At 35.3% G+C, this 17,974-nt stretch overlaps 1 protein-coding gene across 3 annotated transcripts in view; it reads left to right on the top strand.

Moving 5' to 3' along the window:
* zip (myosin heavy chain 10) overlaps nucleotides 1-17,974 on the top strand; it is a 299,777-nt gene that overhangs the window by 176,997 nt on the left and 104,806 nt on the right. The window contains exon 4 of one of the 3 annotated variants that reach the window (XM_081732288.1): nucleotides 14,050-14,073. The exons of the other annotated variants lie outside the window; for them this stretch is intronic. Within the exon in view, the coding sequence (XP_081588414.1) occupies nucleotides 14,050-14,073 (24 nt within the window). The remainder of the gene's footprint in view (nucleotides 1-14,049; nucleotides 14,074-17,974) is intronic. 3 annotated transcript variants of the gene reach the window in all.

Genomic DNA, 17,974 nt, shown 5'->3' on the forward strand with positions numbered 1-17,974 from the left:
ATGTTGAAAAATTCGTTGTTTGTAGCAGATAACAGATAACTATAGTGGCAATGAATAGAGTTCCAGAGATAGCATTCTTACTGGACAAAATTCAAGAAATGCAAGTCCTCAGCATACATAAAACGGTCAAAACAGAATTTTGCAGAGTACCATGAGCACCTAATAAAAAATGAAGCGTCTCAAATATCACAAAAATTAATGCCGGAAATATTGAAAGCGTGCTTCTTCGGCACTTCGAACCATTCGATCGGCTCATCAATATATACTGATATACAAAATGCTTATTGAATCAGTCCTGTGAAGCGAGAAGACTGAAATTGATTGTACACAAGGGAATGCAGAGTGACAATAGTATCTCTGTCATGCAGTTTTGAATGGAAGTGTTCGTCCTTTATTGCATAATCACATATAGTACGCCAATGTTTTGTATTGTCTAAAAAAATACATTGAAAGGTTGAAATATGCCGGTGGTACCTTTTGGAATTTGTCACACTTTCTCTGATTTCCCAGGTGGAGCTATTGTATTTCGCACCTCTTCATTATAAAATAATTCTCAGGTATCCAGCATAAGTGAATTCCTGCTCCCTGTATTCGACCAATGGCAATTCACATATCATTCCGCTTCCACACTAGCTTCTTGATTGTTTATCTCATGATGTGCTTCCTCTAGAATATCCAGAGTGTATTCCACTTCGAATTCCAATTCTTCATCCGCTAGGAATTTAATTATGTCATCTGCGATTACTGTTTCCTGTTCTGATATATTTGTTTCATTGTGCTTGAACCGTAATGTCTGTAACTGCTGCAGGAGGTACATAGCAATGTTTGCCTTATTTAACGCCATGGTGTGTCGTTTTTTAGTCTAGAATTGTTGCCTGCACACACTCTCCCTAACACACACACACACACACACACACACACACACGCACCTCACAGAATTACAGGCTTAATGCAATAAACGAAATAACTATTTCTCAAACACTTCCAAATTCACGGGTAGAACTCACAGTGAGAATAATATATTTCCTGCACTTGTCTCCTTACAAAGAGTTTGTCGCTGTAGAATGGTACATGATGCACGTAAGCTTCTACCTTATACCGTAGCTGCTACGACCAGGAATGCCATTGGCAACTAATATTGCTATTCTTTTCATCGTGCTGCCCCAACTGCTTATAGTTTCAGTTTGAATCTACAAACGCACAAATGAAGTGGCGAGGTCAGAACCACTATATGAATGCTGAGGACTTTCATTTCTTGCATTGCCGTAAAATTGCTCTGTAAGAACGCTGTCTCTGGAGCTATGTTCATTGCCACTGTAGTTATGTTATCTGCTACAAACAACGAATTTTTCAACATTGAAAGAACTGTAAGTTGTAAACCGTTCTAGATATGGACAAACTAATTAGTGTATGAGATTGGGTGGGAAAAATCATTGTTGTTTGATACCTCACATGGTCCTATTTCCATTTGAAAAAATTGACGTCGATCCAATATGGCGGATTTCAAGATGGCGGCCATGATCTGGAATGCCATAAAAACATCCCTCCTAACTCGATTTACATAGTTGAAGTCATAACTATTGTTCCTCGATCTATTTCGAAACAATATCGGTCTTGCAACTATCAAATTATATTATAGATGGCTTTCCCACATTCGTGTTTCTATTTCGTTTTCCCATATTTCTAGTGCTCATTAGCAGCTAAAATTTTTGTCAATACCTTATATTCAACCCTACTCTAGGACAGTAGTTGTTTCCTTTTGCTAACGCAACGGCGAAGTGGTGAGGTCTACTTGTTAGTAAATGATACGTAATACAAATCTTTCCACGTTCATGTATGCGGCGTGTTATTCTACTAGCACAAGGAATCATTACATACAAATGAAAATGCACATACGTCTAAGAAATTCATTGTGTACTGAAAATTACTTCTCACCTTAGTGCTTAAGTTTGGGAATGGAGTATTGTGTGTTCTGGTAGTATTCTCATTGTCAATATTACTTGTTTCTGCCTTTTTTTGTCACTAGCTTCGTTTGAAAAGGAATCTTTTTGCACAGGAGGAGTGAAAGTGAAGAAGTGGGTCCCCTTTCGAATTTATAGTCGGTCGTTGGATCTTTGGTGTATGTGAATCTGTTTGTTTGTGGTTGGAACAATTAGTTGATAGCCGTCAGATGATGTAATAACGAAAGAGAATGAGGTGACGGTGCGTGTGGTCATTTGTGGCGATTGCCAAGCTTTGTGGTTTTGGATTCATCGGAGTGTGAGTGCTGGGCGTGACGAAAGGAGGGTCTTCTCTGTAGGTGGCAATCAAAGGGCACGCGATTTTTAAATAACTAACTAATCAACTTTTATAGAATAATTACGTGCAAATAAAAGGGAAACTCCACGTGCAAATTAAAATGTGTGGTTATCTTCTGCTATTATAAATATTACTTTTATCGGTAGAGTGATCTCTGCTTACTAAAGCCGTAGTTAGTTGACCTGAGTTCAAATTGCTGAATACATCAAAGATATCATTTGTCTTTTAACTTCGATGTAATACTTATGGTTTCAACGAAGAGACACTAAGAAAAAGCAAGTTCTGATGTAACAAGTACTTTTTCTCGTCTTCCTTTTTATAAATTTTTAGCGTCCCACGTTTTATATTTCAATGTTAAGGGAGACGGTGATGACGATAAACAAAATGCCGCAATGAAGAAAGGGGGAGAATCCCGAGAAAGCTCATGAATGTGATATTTGTCTACAACAAAGCCCACCTCACACGAGCTGGGATCGAACCACGCGCAGAAGAGGGGACCACTCTGTCATGAGCCACTGCAACTCTTTTATCTTCGTGTTTCCGCTTAAGATTCTGTACTTTTAGTCTTGTTTTAGTGTTGAATGGGACACTTTATAATATCACCAAAAAAAAAAAAAACTTTCTCAAAGCAAGAGATATTGTAGTAACCACTAAGAAATTATTAAATTGCGTACTACAAACGGAAAACCAGTGTGGATGGATAGTATAATTAACCTTTTCAGGACGGGCAGGGATTTCAAGAAAATCGTAGACCTTTACTTTGGCGGCCCTAGCACCCCTCCTAATTCTTCCATGGGTATGAATTATACCTTGTTGGAAAGCTTATGAAACAAAGATTCTAGTAAGATAACCTTTGAGGCTACCGTACCCAACCCGTAGAAGAAGAAGAAGAAAGAAAGAAAGAGAAAAAGTGAAAAAAAATATTTTTTCGAAATTTGTGAGAGTCTGGCAACACTGTTTCTAGTCGTACGCTAGAAAAAATATTCTGACCTGTAGGCCAGACATTGATAATAATTATACCAAAAATGAAGGGCAAATGTACAATAGCTAGGTAAAAAAAATCGGAAGATAGAATCTAGGTGAATCATCCTGTTCCTATTTCCCCGACAAATTTTCGTCTACCCTTACGTTGTCAGGCTTGGCGACGCCCCTAAATGTCACACACAAACAAACCATACCTCGTTGGAAACCTTATAGAACAGACATTTCAGCAAAGTAACTTTCGTGTCTCTCGGACCAAATTAGTAAAAGAAGAAGAAGACGAAAATCATTTTTTCAAAAATACAATTCTTCAGATTTTGTCACACTGTGGCAACGCTGATATATACCGTACGCAAGCAAAAAAAAAAAAAATCTCAGATTTACACCAGACACTGGAAACAATGATATCAAAAAATGAAGGGTTTAGATTCAATAGGAATGGAGGGAAAAATTCAGAACACCGAGCCTACGTGAATCATCCTGTATTTTTTCGATAGATTGTGGTATACGCTAACATTGGCAAGTCTGGTGATGCCCCTAATTGTCACAAGCATATCATCTATACCTCGTTGGAAACCTTATGAGACACCCATTTCAACAGGGTAACTTTCGTGTCTCTCGGACCAAACTAGTAAAAGAAGAAGAAGACGAAAGTCAAAATTTTTGCGAAAAAATCTATTTTTTCCAAATTTGTCCGACTATGGCAACACTGGTATTTGTCGTACGCAAGAAAAAAAAATTCTTACATTTATGCCAGACATTGGGAACAATGATATTAAAAAATGAAGGCTTTAGGTACAATAGGAATGGAGGAAAAAATTCGGAACCCCGAACCTACGTGAATCATCCTGTATTTTGTTCGAGAGATTGTGGTATACGCTAACATTGGCAGGCTTGGCCACGCTCCTAATTGTCACAAACATATCAGCTATACCTGGTTGGAATCCGTATAACACACACATTCCAACAAGGCAAGTTTCGTGTCTCGTGGGCTAAATTAGTAAAAGAAGAAGAAGACGAAAATCAAAATTTCGGTTGGAAAATCCATTTTTAAAAAAATGTCGTACTATGGCAACGCTGTTATTTCTCGTACGCAAGAAAAAAAATCTCACATTTACGCCAGACATTGGGGACAATGATATAAAAAAATGAATGGTGTAGGTGTAATAGAAATGGAGGAAAAAATTCGGAGCACCGAATCTGCGTGGATCATCCTATATTTTTTTTTCGATAGATTGTGGTATACGCTAATATCGGCAGGCTTGGCCACACTCCTAATTGTCACAAACATATCAGCTGTACCTCGTTGGAAAGCTTATGAAACAAACATTCCAACAAGATAACTTTCGTGTCTGTCGGGCCAAACTAGTAAAGGAAAAAGAAGACAAAAATGAAAATTTTGGGTAGAAAATCAAGTTTTTCGAAATTTGTCTTACTATGGCAACACTGTTGTTTGTCGTATGCAAGAAAAATAATTCTCACATTTACTCCCGTTATTGTGAACAATTGTGCAAAAAATAAACCGTGTAAGTGCAGTAGGAATGCACTCTTACTAACGGCAGAGAATAAACTCGCATTGGTTCACCTAATATTGTTCGTCGCAAGATCATTGCTTTTCTTTCCTTTTGCTTCGTCAGGAAGATTTTTTTCTAAAACTAAATAACTTGTCAAAGGAGGGAGTTGAAAGAAATGCATATTTACGACCCTTAGATTCAACTGATAGCTACAGCTGACTCTGACCAGGCTAAAAATAGAACGGTGCGTTCTGAGGTGATAACTGTTTTCCTTTCTCTCTCTCTCTCTCTCTTTGTGTGTGTGTGTGTATGTCTGTTCAATAAGTTATCTTGTTGGAATGTCTGTTCTATAAGCTTTCCAACGAGGTATAGCTGATATGTTTTTGACAATTAGGAGCGTGGCCAAGTCTGCCAATGTTAGCTTATACCACAATCTCTCGAAAACATACAGGATGATTCACGTAGGGTCGGCGTTCCGAATTTTTTTCTTCACTCCTATTCCACCTAAACCCTTCATTTTTCTACATCGTTGTTTCCAATGTCTGGCGCAAATGTGAGAATTATTTTCCTTGCGTACGACAAATAACAGTGTTGCCATAGTCCGACAAATTTCGAAAAATTTTAATTTCCCCCCAAAATTTTGACTTTCGTCTTCTTCTTTTACTGGTTTGGCCCGAGACACACAAAAGTTACCTTGTTGGAATGTTTGTTCCATAAGCTTTCCAACGAGGTATAGCTGATATGCTTCTGACAATTAGGAGCGTGGCCAAGCCTGCCGATATTAGCGTATACCACAATCTATCGAAAAAAATACAGGATGATTCACGTATGTTCGAGGTTCCGAATTTTTTTCTTCACTCCTATTGCACCTAAACCCTTCATTTTTTTATATCATTGTTCCCAATGTCTGGCGTAAATGTGAGATTTTTTTTCCTTGCGTACGACAAATAACAGCGTTGCCAAAGTCTGACAAATTTCGAAAAATTTGATTTTCCACCCAAAATTTTGACTTTCGTCGTCTTCTTCTCTTACTGGTTTGGCCCGAGACACACAAAAGTTACCTTGTTCAAATGTTTGTTCCATAAGCTTTCCAACGAGGTATAGCTGATATGCTTGTGACAATTAGGAGCGTGGCCAAGCCTGCCGATATTAGCGTTTACCACAATCTATCGAAAAAAATAGAGGATGACTCACGTAGGTTCGAGGTTCCGAATTTTTTTCTTCACTCCTATTGCACTTACACCATTCATTTTTTTTATATCGTTGTTCCCAATGTCTGGCCTAAATGTGAGATTTTTTTTTACTTGCGTACGAAAAATAACAGCGTTGCCATAGTTCGACAAATTTCGAAAAATTTGATTTTCCGCCCAAAATTTTGACTTTCGTCTTCTTCTTCTTTTACTGGTTTGGCCCGAGACACACAAAAGTTACATTGTTGGAATGGCTAATCTATAAGGTTTTCAACGAGGTATGGTTTGTGTGTTTGTGATAATTACGAATGTCGCTAGGGCTGTCAACGTTAGAGTACATTACAGTGGATATTGAATAATATACAGGATGTGTCACGTAGGTGTGGGGTTCTGAATTTCTTTTTCCATTTGTATTGAACCGATGGGTTTGACTTTTGTGTATCATTGTCCCAAATATCTGTCTTAAATGTGAGATTTTTTTTTCTTGCGTACGATGAATAACAATGTTGCCAGAGTTCCTCGAATTTGAAATATATTTTTTTGTCTTTATAAGAAAATATACAATAAGAAAAAGGGTAAATTCAATACCCCTCCTATTCACCCCTCTCAAGCCCAAAAGTCATGGACTGGGTATGGCTAGTTAGTATGTTCATTTGTTTCTATGGATGCCATTTTTTATCGTTGTAGCTCCATCAGGGGGGGTACCTCCCCCCAAATTCTGAAGGGAGAGAGGGAACACTATAAACACCCAACTTTGCCCCCCTCCCCCTTCGCGGAGGGACCCATTACATGAATGATATACACAGGATTAGAAAGTTCCATCCTTTCTGAAGAGATGCATACCAAAATCATATCTCTAGGTTAATTAGGAGCTGAGCTAGAGAGGTTTGAATTGCTGGCTCAAGGGTTGAGCCGTTCGTCCTGAAAAGGTTAAAAATAATAGTTCTTAGTTCAAAAAAGACACTTGGAACAATAAATTTATACAAGGAAAATTATTTTGCATAACATTCTAAATCTAAAGTTCTTTTCTGTGTTCTTTGTATTCTTCTTTCTGTAATATGATCTTGTTCAAAGACTGTACCTACTGAGCTCTTTCGTAAAACCCTAGACTCACATTTGTAGAAGGTTTATTTTATTTATCTCCTTAAACTGTTGTTGTTGTGTCCGTTAGTAAAATATTGGGACCATAAGTACAAAAATTTTTAAAGGGTGATGTTTCATCATAGTTTCGTTATATGCAGTCACGATTTATCGTAGATGAGATTTCTGAGAAGGTCTTTCGAAATATGTGCCACGACAGCAGATTCAATAAATGGGAGAATCAATTTGAACTTCTCATCAGGCGAGCAGTGATAAGTGACGTGTTATCTGAAAAACAAATTCATTCCTGGAAAAGTAATTTTAGTTCGTCTATACTTTTCTCATTGCTGTTGAGATAGGACTAGAGCTTGGTGTGGAGTTTCGAAATACTTAGGTTGTAGAAGATCGGCCAGTTTTCGTGTAACTAAACATGCTTTTCGTAGTTTCGTCACAATCATTTCAGTTTGTTTCAGTCGGTAGGGACGTTGTAAAATGGAAACTTAAATGCAGCTTGTTTGCTTGTGGCAACACACATTAAGCTTTTACTGGAAAGATTTAAGTGTGTTGGATTCCTCGTAATAAGTATACTTTTATTTCATTCCTATGTATACGGAAGGCGTCCCTCGCGACTCATTGGTACCTGTAAATGGGTTGTTTAAAAATCTTCTTTTCCACTTTCCTAACTTTTGGGGAAGAAATGTGTAATAGTAAGATTTCCAATTGTAGGTTTTAGCTGTTTGATGGTTAAGTTGACAGTTTATGACCATAGTCTTCTGTTCTGTATATCTGTCGACATTGAACGGAATGGTACAGTCTTACGTAGGACGGAAATCTGGTGACTTTTAGACAGATATGTCTTATCAACTAATGCTCTCTTAGCTTAAATATTTTTTTCTGGAATATTTAATTGAAGTATATATCCTTAGTGTTGATTTTCGGCAGAGAAACATGTGGTTATAGACTACTCGTTTTAACTCTTTGCGGCACGGGGGCCAACTTTATTTTGTACCCCTTGCTGCACGAAAAAAATTTCTTTTGAATTTTTTTTAAAATTTTCATGAAAATTATACATGTAGACAGTTTCAAACACACCAAATAAATTTAATTTTATTTTCCAGTTAATAGTTGGACGAAAACAAAAATTAATATCAAAGGTGGTAAGCACAACTTCCCACAGTGCCTCAAAGAGTTAAGCATTGTAACACAGTAAACAAACCGATAACACAGGTCTAGCGAGAACTTAGAAAGAAGTGTTCGGGAGTAGGAAGAAGTGACGGTTGTCTCTGAATGACATGTAGTTCCAGGTCGCGTACCGTGAGCAAAATGAAATCTTTTGAGTTTAACCTCCCTTAATTATGCTAAGGGAGACGGATCATTAAAGCAATTGAATGGTGATGGAAGAATTGGCGGGGTGAAAATGTGGGAGGAAATGGGAGCCCCGAGAAAACCCACAGACATGATGATGTCCACCACAAACCGGGTATCGAACTAGGAACCCCATTCACCAGAGGTAAGCGCTCAATCACTAAGCCAGCGTGCTTCCCGTGAGCAAAATGTGGTGCGCCTTTGTCTGACAAGGCGAGATAAGATGTAGCGGTTTTCATCACGAAGCGAGCCGATAGTTAAAAACAGAAACTACACACATTACTTGTAATGCGTGATAATGATATATTACGCTTGATGTTAACGATGTTGAACACCTATACCATTTGTTTTATATTTATAGCCCCTTTTTTATATCAAGAATTATTTGGTGGTTCTTTGAATTGATCTGGAACTTCAGTGGTTTAAATTTATTCATTTCATCAAATTGGCTTAAATGTACCCTTTTTCGTGAAATATAGCTTGTCAGTCATAATTTAAATATTCAATAATCAAAGTTAATCAAAGTAATATTAAATTTATATTTAAAAAATGCAAATTCATTTTTTTTTAAATTATTTAATTAGATTTGAAGACATCAGTAAGATCACGTCATTAAGTTTCCGGCACATTTCAAAGAAAGCAAAAAAAAAAAAAAAAATCCCATGGAAATCAACGTGATTTAAAAAAATGATGGCGTAGAAAATCAATAGCATTAAGTGATATCTTTCAAATTGCGTACTTATGCCTTTGTTCACTTTCTTCTTTCTTTCCTTTCCTTTCTGTATCTCTTAAATTAAAAATTCGAGATTAGGGACAAAAACCTCCAAACCAAATTAAAAAAAATATATATATTCGATCGTAAGTAATTGTACAGTCACGTTTTGGAGTGATTTGCTGTGATCACATGTTTCTGTTTTAAATACATTTTACTCAATTATAGAGATTGCTACTAAGTTTTACGCAGTTTTCAGTTTAATTTATAGTAAAGAACTAGATTTTTTTAATGAAAAAAATAATAGAAGAAATTCAGTTTGGAAGTCACTGTACGACAAGACTTGTGAAATCTAAATCAGATCGTATATAAACTACACAATGTTAGTCTTTACATAATTTAGCTTAATTTATATTTAGTTATATATATGTATATACACTTTTATTCACACTTCTATTTTTAATTGAATTTATATTTAGAGTTTTGTAGTTTACTTTATTCACCTTTTGTTTAGTTTTTTTTAACTGTATTTTATTTATTTTGTTTGAGCTTTAAAGGGTTTTTGCGTTTCAACGTATAGTCGTGTTCAGAAAAAGAAACCTCGCTACTAATCTCTCTTTGACGCATGATGTAACACAAAATGAATCATATTTGACCAACCGACATTTTTATTTCAAATTAAAATTCTGTATACATAAGAGAGATTAGTGGCTGGTGCTTTTGAACAAAGCTAGGTCAGGAAGACCAGAATTGAAACTACCAGAAGATCAATCAATATCTCTATTTTTTATTTGGTCTTAACAATCAGTCCAGTATTTTATTTTATATTTTAAAAGGAAAGCTCCAGAAATTTTCTCTCTCTAGTTTTAAGAAGGATTTATATTTCTTGTGTAAAAAATCTTAGTTCTGCTTGTGATTGGATATATTGTTGTTAAAGTAATATCATTAATTACAATAGCTTGATTAGTGTGTACTTACAGAATTGTACTGTTTTTACTGATTTTTAGTAATAAACATTGGAGTATATACTATTACTTTTTTTTTTTTTTTGGTAGACAACGAAAGTTTCGTACTTTTCTTTAAATATTTCTAAGAAAGACCATAATAATGAGAAAATATATTTTGAAGTACTCACTCATATATTTCTATTTGAAAGATTTATTTTCAGTTATTATATGCAATAGAATTAAATGATAACTGTAGTAGTACCAGTGTCTCTAGAATTTGTAAATCACGAATTTAAGATTGCTCATCCCGCCGTTTTTCACTTTCTTCAATTTTTCAAAATATTGTAGAAATCAAAAGAATAACGTTAAATTTTCTGTACGTAATTTTCTAGGAAATATACTGCTCAGTCTGCTAGTTATTGGTAGATTATTTTCGTGCTTTGTTTGTTACCTACGCCTCCGTCGTCCTTGTTCATTTCAAGACATACTCTCTCAGAAAGAGGACTGTGTCAAAAAGACAAACTATTACACTAAGTACTAAGTGATTACGTAGATAAATTTATTTCTTGGTATATCAGGCTTAGAGACAACATTTTACACTGCTCTCCTCTTTGATCTAGTAGCTAGAACGTGACTTTAGTGTACGGTCTATTGTTTTTATTCCCGGTGGGAGACTATCGAACGCAGTTGAAAGCAGGGTTCACACTGACTTTGAAAGTCAGTTCGTAAGTGTATTGAGAATTCGAAAATATTAAAGTTACCAGTAATGTATAAAAATTGGTTGGTACTGCTGTTCTGTACTCCAAATACTTGACTTAAAATAAGTAAATGAACTTATACTGCATTTAAAAAATAAAATAAAAGGAAAGCGTTGTACGGCTATGGTGATGACGGAAAATAAACCTGACCATAAATGATTGTGTTTGCGGTATTGCGGATCGGAGAAAATTTACTTAGTCATAGAAATACAAGGCGTTGGACTCATGTCAGCGTGGTCCCGGGTTCGATTCCCAGTCGGTGCTTCCCGATTTTCGACGCTCACCCTGCGTCGTGAGGCAAACTGGGGAGTCACGTAAATAGAAGACAATGACGGCCATGAGGTCTAGAAAGCTCCTGATGCGTCTGTTCGGGGTAGAGCGTGTTCACTGCTAGGCTCGATGTTCAGCTGGTCGCTGGCGGATGTCGCTGGAGCAGGTTTAGGCTCACAAATGGGCCGTTACGCATTTTTTTAAAAAAATAGAAATTCAACGGTAGTTAGGGAAACCAATGCTATACTTTTGGCGTGAAACTTTGCAGTAGTTGAAATCCCGCTTCAAACTATAGGCCTCGTCTTATATTGCTTCGTTGCTGATAAAGAACGTCAGTTAATCATTTCACACTGGAGCACCAATAAATCATGTACTGTACAACACTGACAGTGGGAGAGAAAGTTGGCCAGGAGATGTAGTTACAGGTTCCATCCTGGCATTCACATGTTAGAGCTGAGGAAAAGCTCGTACAACCTTCGAATTGGAACCCAGGACCTTCCGACTACAAAGCAAAAACACTACCAAAGTATGTATATTCGGCAAATTAGTCGTAGTATTATTCTTTGGTTATCGTACTATTTTCAAAAATGAAGGGGGAAGAAAAAGTAGTTGGAAATCAAGAGCAGCCTGAACAGTTGTGTGAAAGAGTGATAAGAATTCCCAATTGTAAGGGGAGATTTACATGAACACACAATTACTATATTGCCTTTGGAAAGAGAGTAGTTTCCCCTTGGCACAGGGAGGGAAGAGGCAAATAAATCAAGAATATTGCATCAATGCACAATGGTGGTTGTCAGTAATGTTATTACATCTCTCCAGAGGTTAACTTCAACTTGTTCTAGTAATGAACCTTGGTCAGTTATAACCACTTTAATACTGACAGTGAAATACAAGCAGTTGTATTGTAAAATTTATAAAATGGTCTGGTAGATGTATACAGCAATAGATTATGATCACTTATCGTTTTTGGAATTGAGAGCAGTAGATTGGAATGATTTTCCTTTATTTGTTATATGTCGTCTCGTAATTAATGGGGATGACTGTACCGGTTAGCAGTAAATCGAAAGTTTGTATACACATGTTTTTCGACGTATTTACCTCTTCAAATTTCTTAGAAAAATAAAAGAACAACATATACTAGTTACTCGAATATGCAATATTAATACCAATGACTCGCTTCTTGTGTATTAGTGTACATATTACACAGCTTAGTTGAAAAGACGTGGTAACATTATCCACTGAAAAGAGCTAATTTCTTTTTAATTGTTTGCTTTTATGTCACATAGGGTCTTTAATTTAATTCTTGAAGAGATCATGAACTACGAAGTAAATTCATATATATGTTTTAACGGTAATCCTCTTCTCTTGTTGAAAGAAATGGTATGCTTGACTGAGGAAAAGCGTATAATTTCCGATTTTTTTAAAAAATTCTATTGAGTTAATCTATTACAATTCAGTGTTCTTTATATTAAAGTACTTCACCTACTCTGGAGTTACAGAAAAAAAATATTTAAGAGGCCCAATCACTGTGAAATTAATTTTACAGTAATTATATGATATCTTCAAATAGATAAAAGATAATCGAAATGTGGAACAAGAGTGCCCTAGACAATATTATTTTGCATGAGGTATCGTTATCACGAGTCACCTAGTAGCTTTCCGTATGCAGCTATTTAGAAACGCGAAAACAAATGAAGATTTTCTGAATGACTGGAAATCGAAAGCAGATAAGTGAGTCATGATAACGGTATCTCATGTAAAATATTGTCTAGCGAGCTCTTGTTACACTTTTCGATTATCTTTTATCCATTTGAAGATATCACATAATTACTGTAAAATTAGCGGTATTTTAATTTCGCCGTGATGGGGCCTCTTAATCCGCAATATCATTTCAAAGATGACTAGAATTTGCCTAAGGGTGGTGCAGGGAGGGAGGTGATTTTCAATTGAGTGTATAAAAATACAAACATGTAAGACAATAAAATCTGATCTTGCTGACACACGTCAAGTTTTAGATTTATGTTTTACTTATTCGTCAAAATTTTTCTGTCATACTGACATTTCCAAGATGATTAGGTAAGGAGAAATATTAATAGAGATGGGAAAAATGTGAATTACTTGCGCTCAAGATTTATATGTAAAATAAGCACTCAGACCGTTAATTTTGATAATTTCTTGTATAAGAAACTATCATGCACAAAAGTCATTAGTTTATAATAATTTTATATAGTATATTATAAATAATTATTACTCCACTGATCTTTCTTCGTAACCTTATTGTTCTAAATATTACAATATAATCCTCAAAATTTGACAACCCATTGAATAATCGAAATTTGGAACTTTTATGAGGAAGAACGAAGTTCATTTACAAATCTGCTTTTTATCGAAGATAAGAAATACATTAATTTATGAAAATATGTAGAATTATTGCACACCCTCTGTGATCATGGCATAAGTAAGACCATGAAATTCGAGATAATGCTGATATTTCTTCCCAGGAGAAAACACCAAGAAGTTTCTAGTGTTGTTAAAATTTATTTTTTATTATATTATTAGCATTAAGAGCATGATTAGTGCACTTGATAGAGTTACAAAAAAAAGTAGAAATTTGATGAAAGGTATTTTGGGGAAATGGTTACCTGAGTTTTGGGATTTTATAGTTGGTTTGGTGTAATTATTTACGATTCATTTTCTTTTCCATCAGTATATTTGTATTTTTATTTTATTCTTATTTATTATTGGTAGTTGTAGATGTTCCATGAGTGGCCTGATGCGTAGATGATGTTGTAGGCTGCATGAGATGGCCACAAAGGCGAGCAGTAGTCGCCATTTGCATGTTTCTTGCATGGTTTAGTTTTTTTAAAATCAATCACTCGTCTCTTTTCTTCTCTTTTTTCATAATGCCCTCTTCATCTGATCACTGCATGACAGGCGCCAAGTCCGGCTTTGATCATAGTAAGTATTTGGCTGGTTTTTGGTTTCGTTTCCTTTTGGTTTGGTTTGGTTTCGTTTGATTGGGTTGGGTTGGGTTTCTACAATCAAACCCATGTTTAAAAATGGAAGCTTGTACCACTGCAGTAGCAGTTTTGTTTTTAGTTTTGTATGTAATAATGTAAAAAGAATTTTTTTCATAGTTTTAATTATTATTTTTTAGTTTTTTTTATTGGCAGTTCGTAAGCTTTTATGTTCATACAGAATGAACTAGAGCGCTGAATGTAAATTTCATGTCCTGAATGTAATTCATTTCATGACGTAAGATGGAGTAGTTTTTATTTATTTTATTTACTTTTTGTAAATATATACGAGGGTTATCCAGAAAATAAAGACCGCTATACAAAATGAAAAACACAGTATTTATTTTTAAAAAAAGCCTCCGGACTATAAGTTGTTTCGCAGTAGATTGTTTTTCATACTTCGTAAACAAATTTTCATAATATTTGATAAATAAATAGAATTATACGAAAAGACAGGGAAAATAAAAATAGTCAAATAATGACTTCTGTCTTCATTTGGGTCTACAAATAGATAACAGATTGCACCCTTAAGAAGCTACCTACTATTTTGTTAGTTGAAGTAATTGAAGATTAGAGAATTCTTTATTTAAGTGAGTAAGTGGACGTTGTTGTGTCCCCTGTGTTACTACATTACTGACTTCTAGCTTGTAACACCCATAAAAATTTTTAAAAAGTTTTTTTTTTTTTTCCTGCAGCAGTTCTCATAGATTGTAGTGAAAAGCTGTAAAGTGTATGCGGTCTAGCTCGGCTTTATTTACCTAAGAAAACCTCAGCTATTGTTCGTATTTGTTACAGTAAGAATGGACCAAAATCTTTTAATAGTCATTGCCTTATACACCGTAATTTCTGAAAATGTATGTAAAGAAAGGGAGATGGTTTTTCAATGTAAATTATGGCCCAGCCAACCTATTTAGAAAGTATCGTGTAGATTATTTGTGTCACAGCCAGAAGTGGGTGAAATAGCGATAAATAACCTAAAAGAAACTACTCACTTTATTTCAGAAAATTGTGTTAATTGTAGTAGATCGTCATAAAACCGAAATAATGATATTGTAACTTTTTTTATATGTGGAAAAGCGGTGAGGTCTCAGGTACAAATAGTGTTAGGGAAATAAAACTTTTTTAAAAGTAAAACTTGTATGAATTAAAATATGAGGGGGCATTTATTATCACAGTATAGGTACACATTCAATTAAGGTTAGTTTAAAGGGACAAGTTTTGCCAATAGATCACTACAGTCTTCGTATCTCTCGTGTATTTTTTACCTTTCACGAAAATTCACGATTTCTCTTACAAATTTGAACCTAGAAATTTCAAATTTTTAGAGAAGGAATTTCATAACCTATCGAAGGCAACAATCCGTGCCGATTTTTTATTTAGAATTTTCTTCATTGTTGAAGTGGCTTGTTTGTTGAAAGAGATATCCAAACCTTTAACAATATAACTGTTTCAACAAGGAAGAAAATTCTAAATAAGAAATCGGCACGGATTGTTGCCTTCGATATGTTATGAAATTCCTTCTCCAAAAATTTGAAGTCTGTACGTTAAAATTTGTAAGAGAAATTGTAAATTTTCGTGAAAGGTAAAAAATGCATGAGAGAGATACGAAGACTGTAGTAACATCTATTGGCAAAACATGTTCCTTTACACCAACCTTAATCACCTTCAAAATACACATACACACACTTGTCTCATTGTTCCTCCCATTGCTGGATACAATTCTGAAAGTTCTGTTTTTCGTATGTTCGAAGTTCAGTCGATGTCTTTTACGATGGCAAAACGGTTACCTTTGGGGCCCTTTTTGATGTTGGAAGAGCCAGAAATCCGCTGATTGTGCATCTATATTATGGAAATAAATCGATACAACGGAATTCCGGAAACTTCTTGACAGCTTCTCGTACATTAAATAACTGAAGATGCAATATGCGAATTTCAAACCAGAAGAAAGTTGAAACATGGATAGAAAGGAAATGTCTAGTCAAAGATAGCTATGAATCAAGGGCGCCAATCGTGGGGGGCCCGGGCTCCCCATAGCTTATGTCGGCCCCCCTATTCTATATTTGAATGTACAATATTTGGCATAATTTGAGTGCCATTTATCTTAAAATCATCTGCATCTGAATGGGTCCCCCCCAAATTTACAGAGAAATCGGCGCCCTTGCTATGAATTCTAGGAAAGTCGTAAATGTGTGTTATTTTGGTAACGCAATGAAACATTTCGTAGATTACAAGAAATATCGTACTATATACTAGGTTTACTCGTGTGAATAGTGTTCGTATCAACAGCAGACGTGAAATGTTTGTTGAAAGATTTTTCATACTTTATGATCTGAATCCAAATGAAATAAACATAGCGATAAAAAAATATGTGCTTTTGACACGAACTCATGTACAGTGTATGTGTATAAAAGTATTTATTGTTTTAAAAGAGAATGAACGAACAACTGTCGATAAATTAAACCACAGTCCAGAGTTTGGTGATTTTTCCCTTTATATCGGTTGTTGATGCTGTATACCGTGTAGGCGGCTTCTCAAAAATTAAGTTCATATAACAGTTTGTCAAGGCATCGAAATTCCTTTGATGCTAATTGCTGGTTAGTATTAAGGGAGAAGCAATAATCGTACTTCACTACTGGCGTCACTCAGCTAATGGCTTTACAACGTTCTAAACTGGAAAAGAATGGCAACAACAGTCCTCGATTTCTGATCATTAATATCGCAGTTTAATCTTATGTTTGTAGACGTTTCAAATTTATGAAAGCGCTTATGTTTTGCACAATTAAATTAATTGCCGCTAATCAGTTCTCGCCTTTAGGGTTTTCGTTACGGTTTATTAAGGAGGACTTTTAATTGGTTGGGGGCATTTGGAGTTCTATTATCAAACCATGAAACAATGTATAGACGAACAGTTACCTTATTTGGTACTCAGTTGGTTTCGATATTAGAAAAGAATGTCAAAGTATTGGACACTGAAAATACCAACGGTGCGGCGTTGATCTAAGGTAAAATTCTGGAAAAGACCGGGCAGAACTAATTTTAATGTGGTGGTTTCGTATATGGAACTAAGTGTATAATCCACGTTGATGGTATAACCTCATATGCGTAGTTGTAAACGTTGTCTGGATTTCATTCTACCAAATTGATGTTGACACACTGAGAGTTTATGCAGAGCAAAAGCTTGTCAGAAAGCTTTGCCTCACAGAATAAGATCTGAAAGGATATGCACATCCACACTTATCTTTTTGAACAGAATAACGTTTGACCGTAGAATTTCTGCGTGAAAATATGTGGCAGATCATTAAAAACAAGTGCTGAGAAATGTTAAGCTTGCACCATCTGTGGCAGTTCGTGTGTTCGAATCGTGGTCGTGGTGTGTGAATTGTATTGAAGCTTAAGATTTTTTTTTTTTTTTTTTTCATTTACCCTCTTCTCAAGCTAGAAGATCCTCTGAAATCCCGGAACAGTAATCCTAGAATATAATTTCCTTTGAGACCAACTTTGCTATTGTTTTGACGACTGACATTAATGCCTGAACTTAAATTAAATTAATGAATAAAATAAATAAATAAATAAATAAATAAATAAATAATAATAATAAAGGGAAAACTGGGAAAAATATCGCAAAGCGTTAACTTACTTATTCAAACAGCATTGATATAAGATTCCAAATACTACATTAAAAGTGTTTCGCGGATTACTTGCCGAGAACATTTCAACAGTTGAAGAAAATGAAAGATACAAGCTTTCTTTCTAATATATCCATCATTTGAAGTTAAATAGATAATCTGAATGCATCATGGTATAAAGGATCGTCACATAAGAGTGTGATTTAGGATGTGTTG

Source organism: Thermobia domestica, chromosome 11, assembly GCF_964235325.1.
Source record: "Thermobia domestica chromosome 11, izTheDome1.hap1.1, whole genome shotgun sequence".
In the NCBI taxonomy this organism is placed as follows: Eukaryota; Metazoa; Arthropoda; class Insecta; order Zygentoma; family Lepismatidae; genus Thermobia; species Thermobia domestica.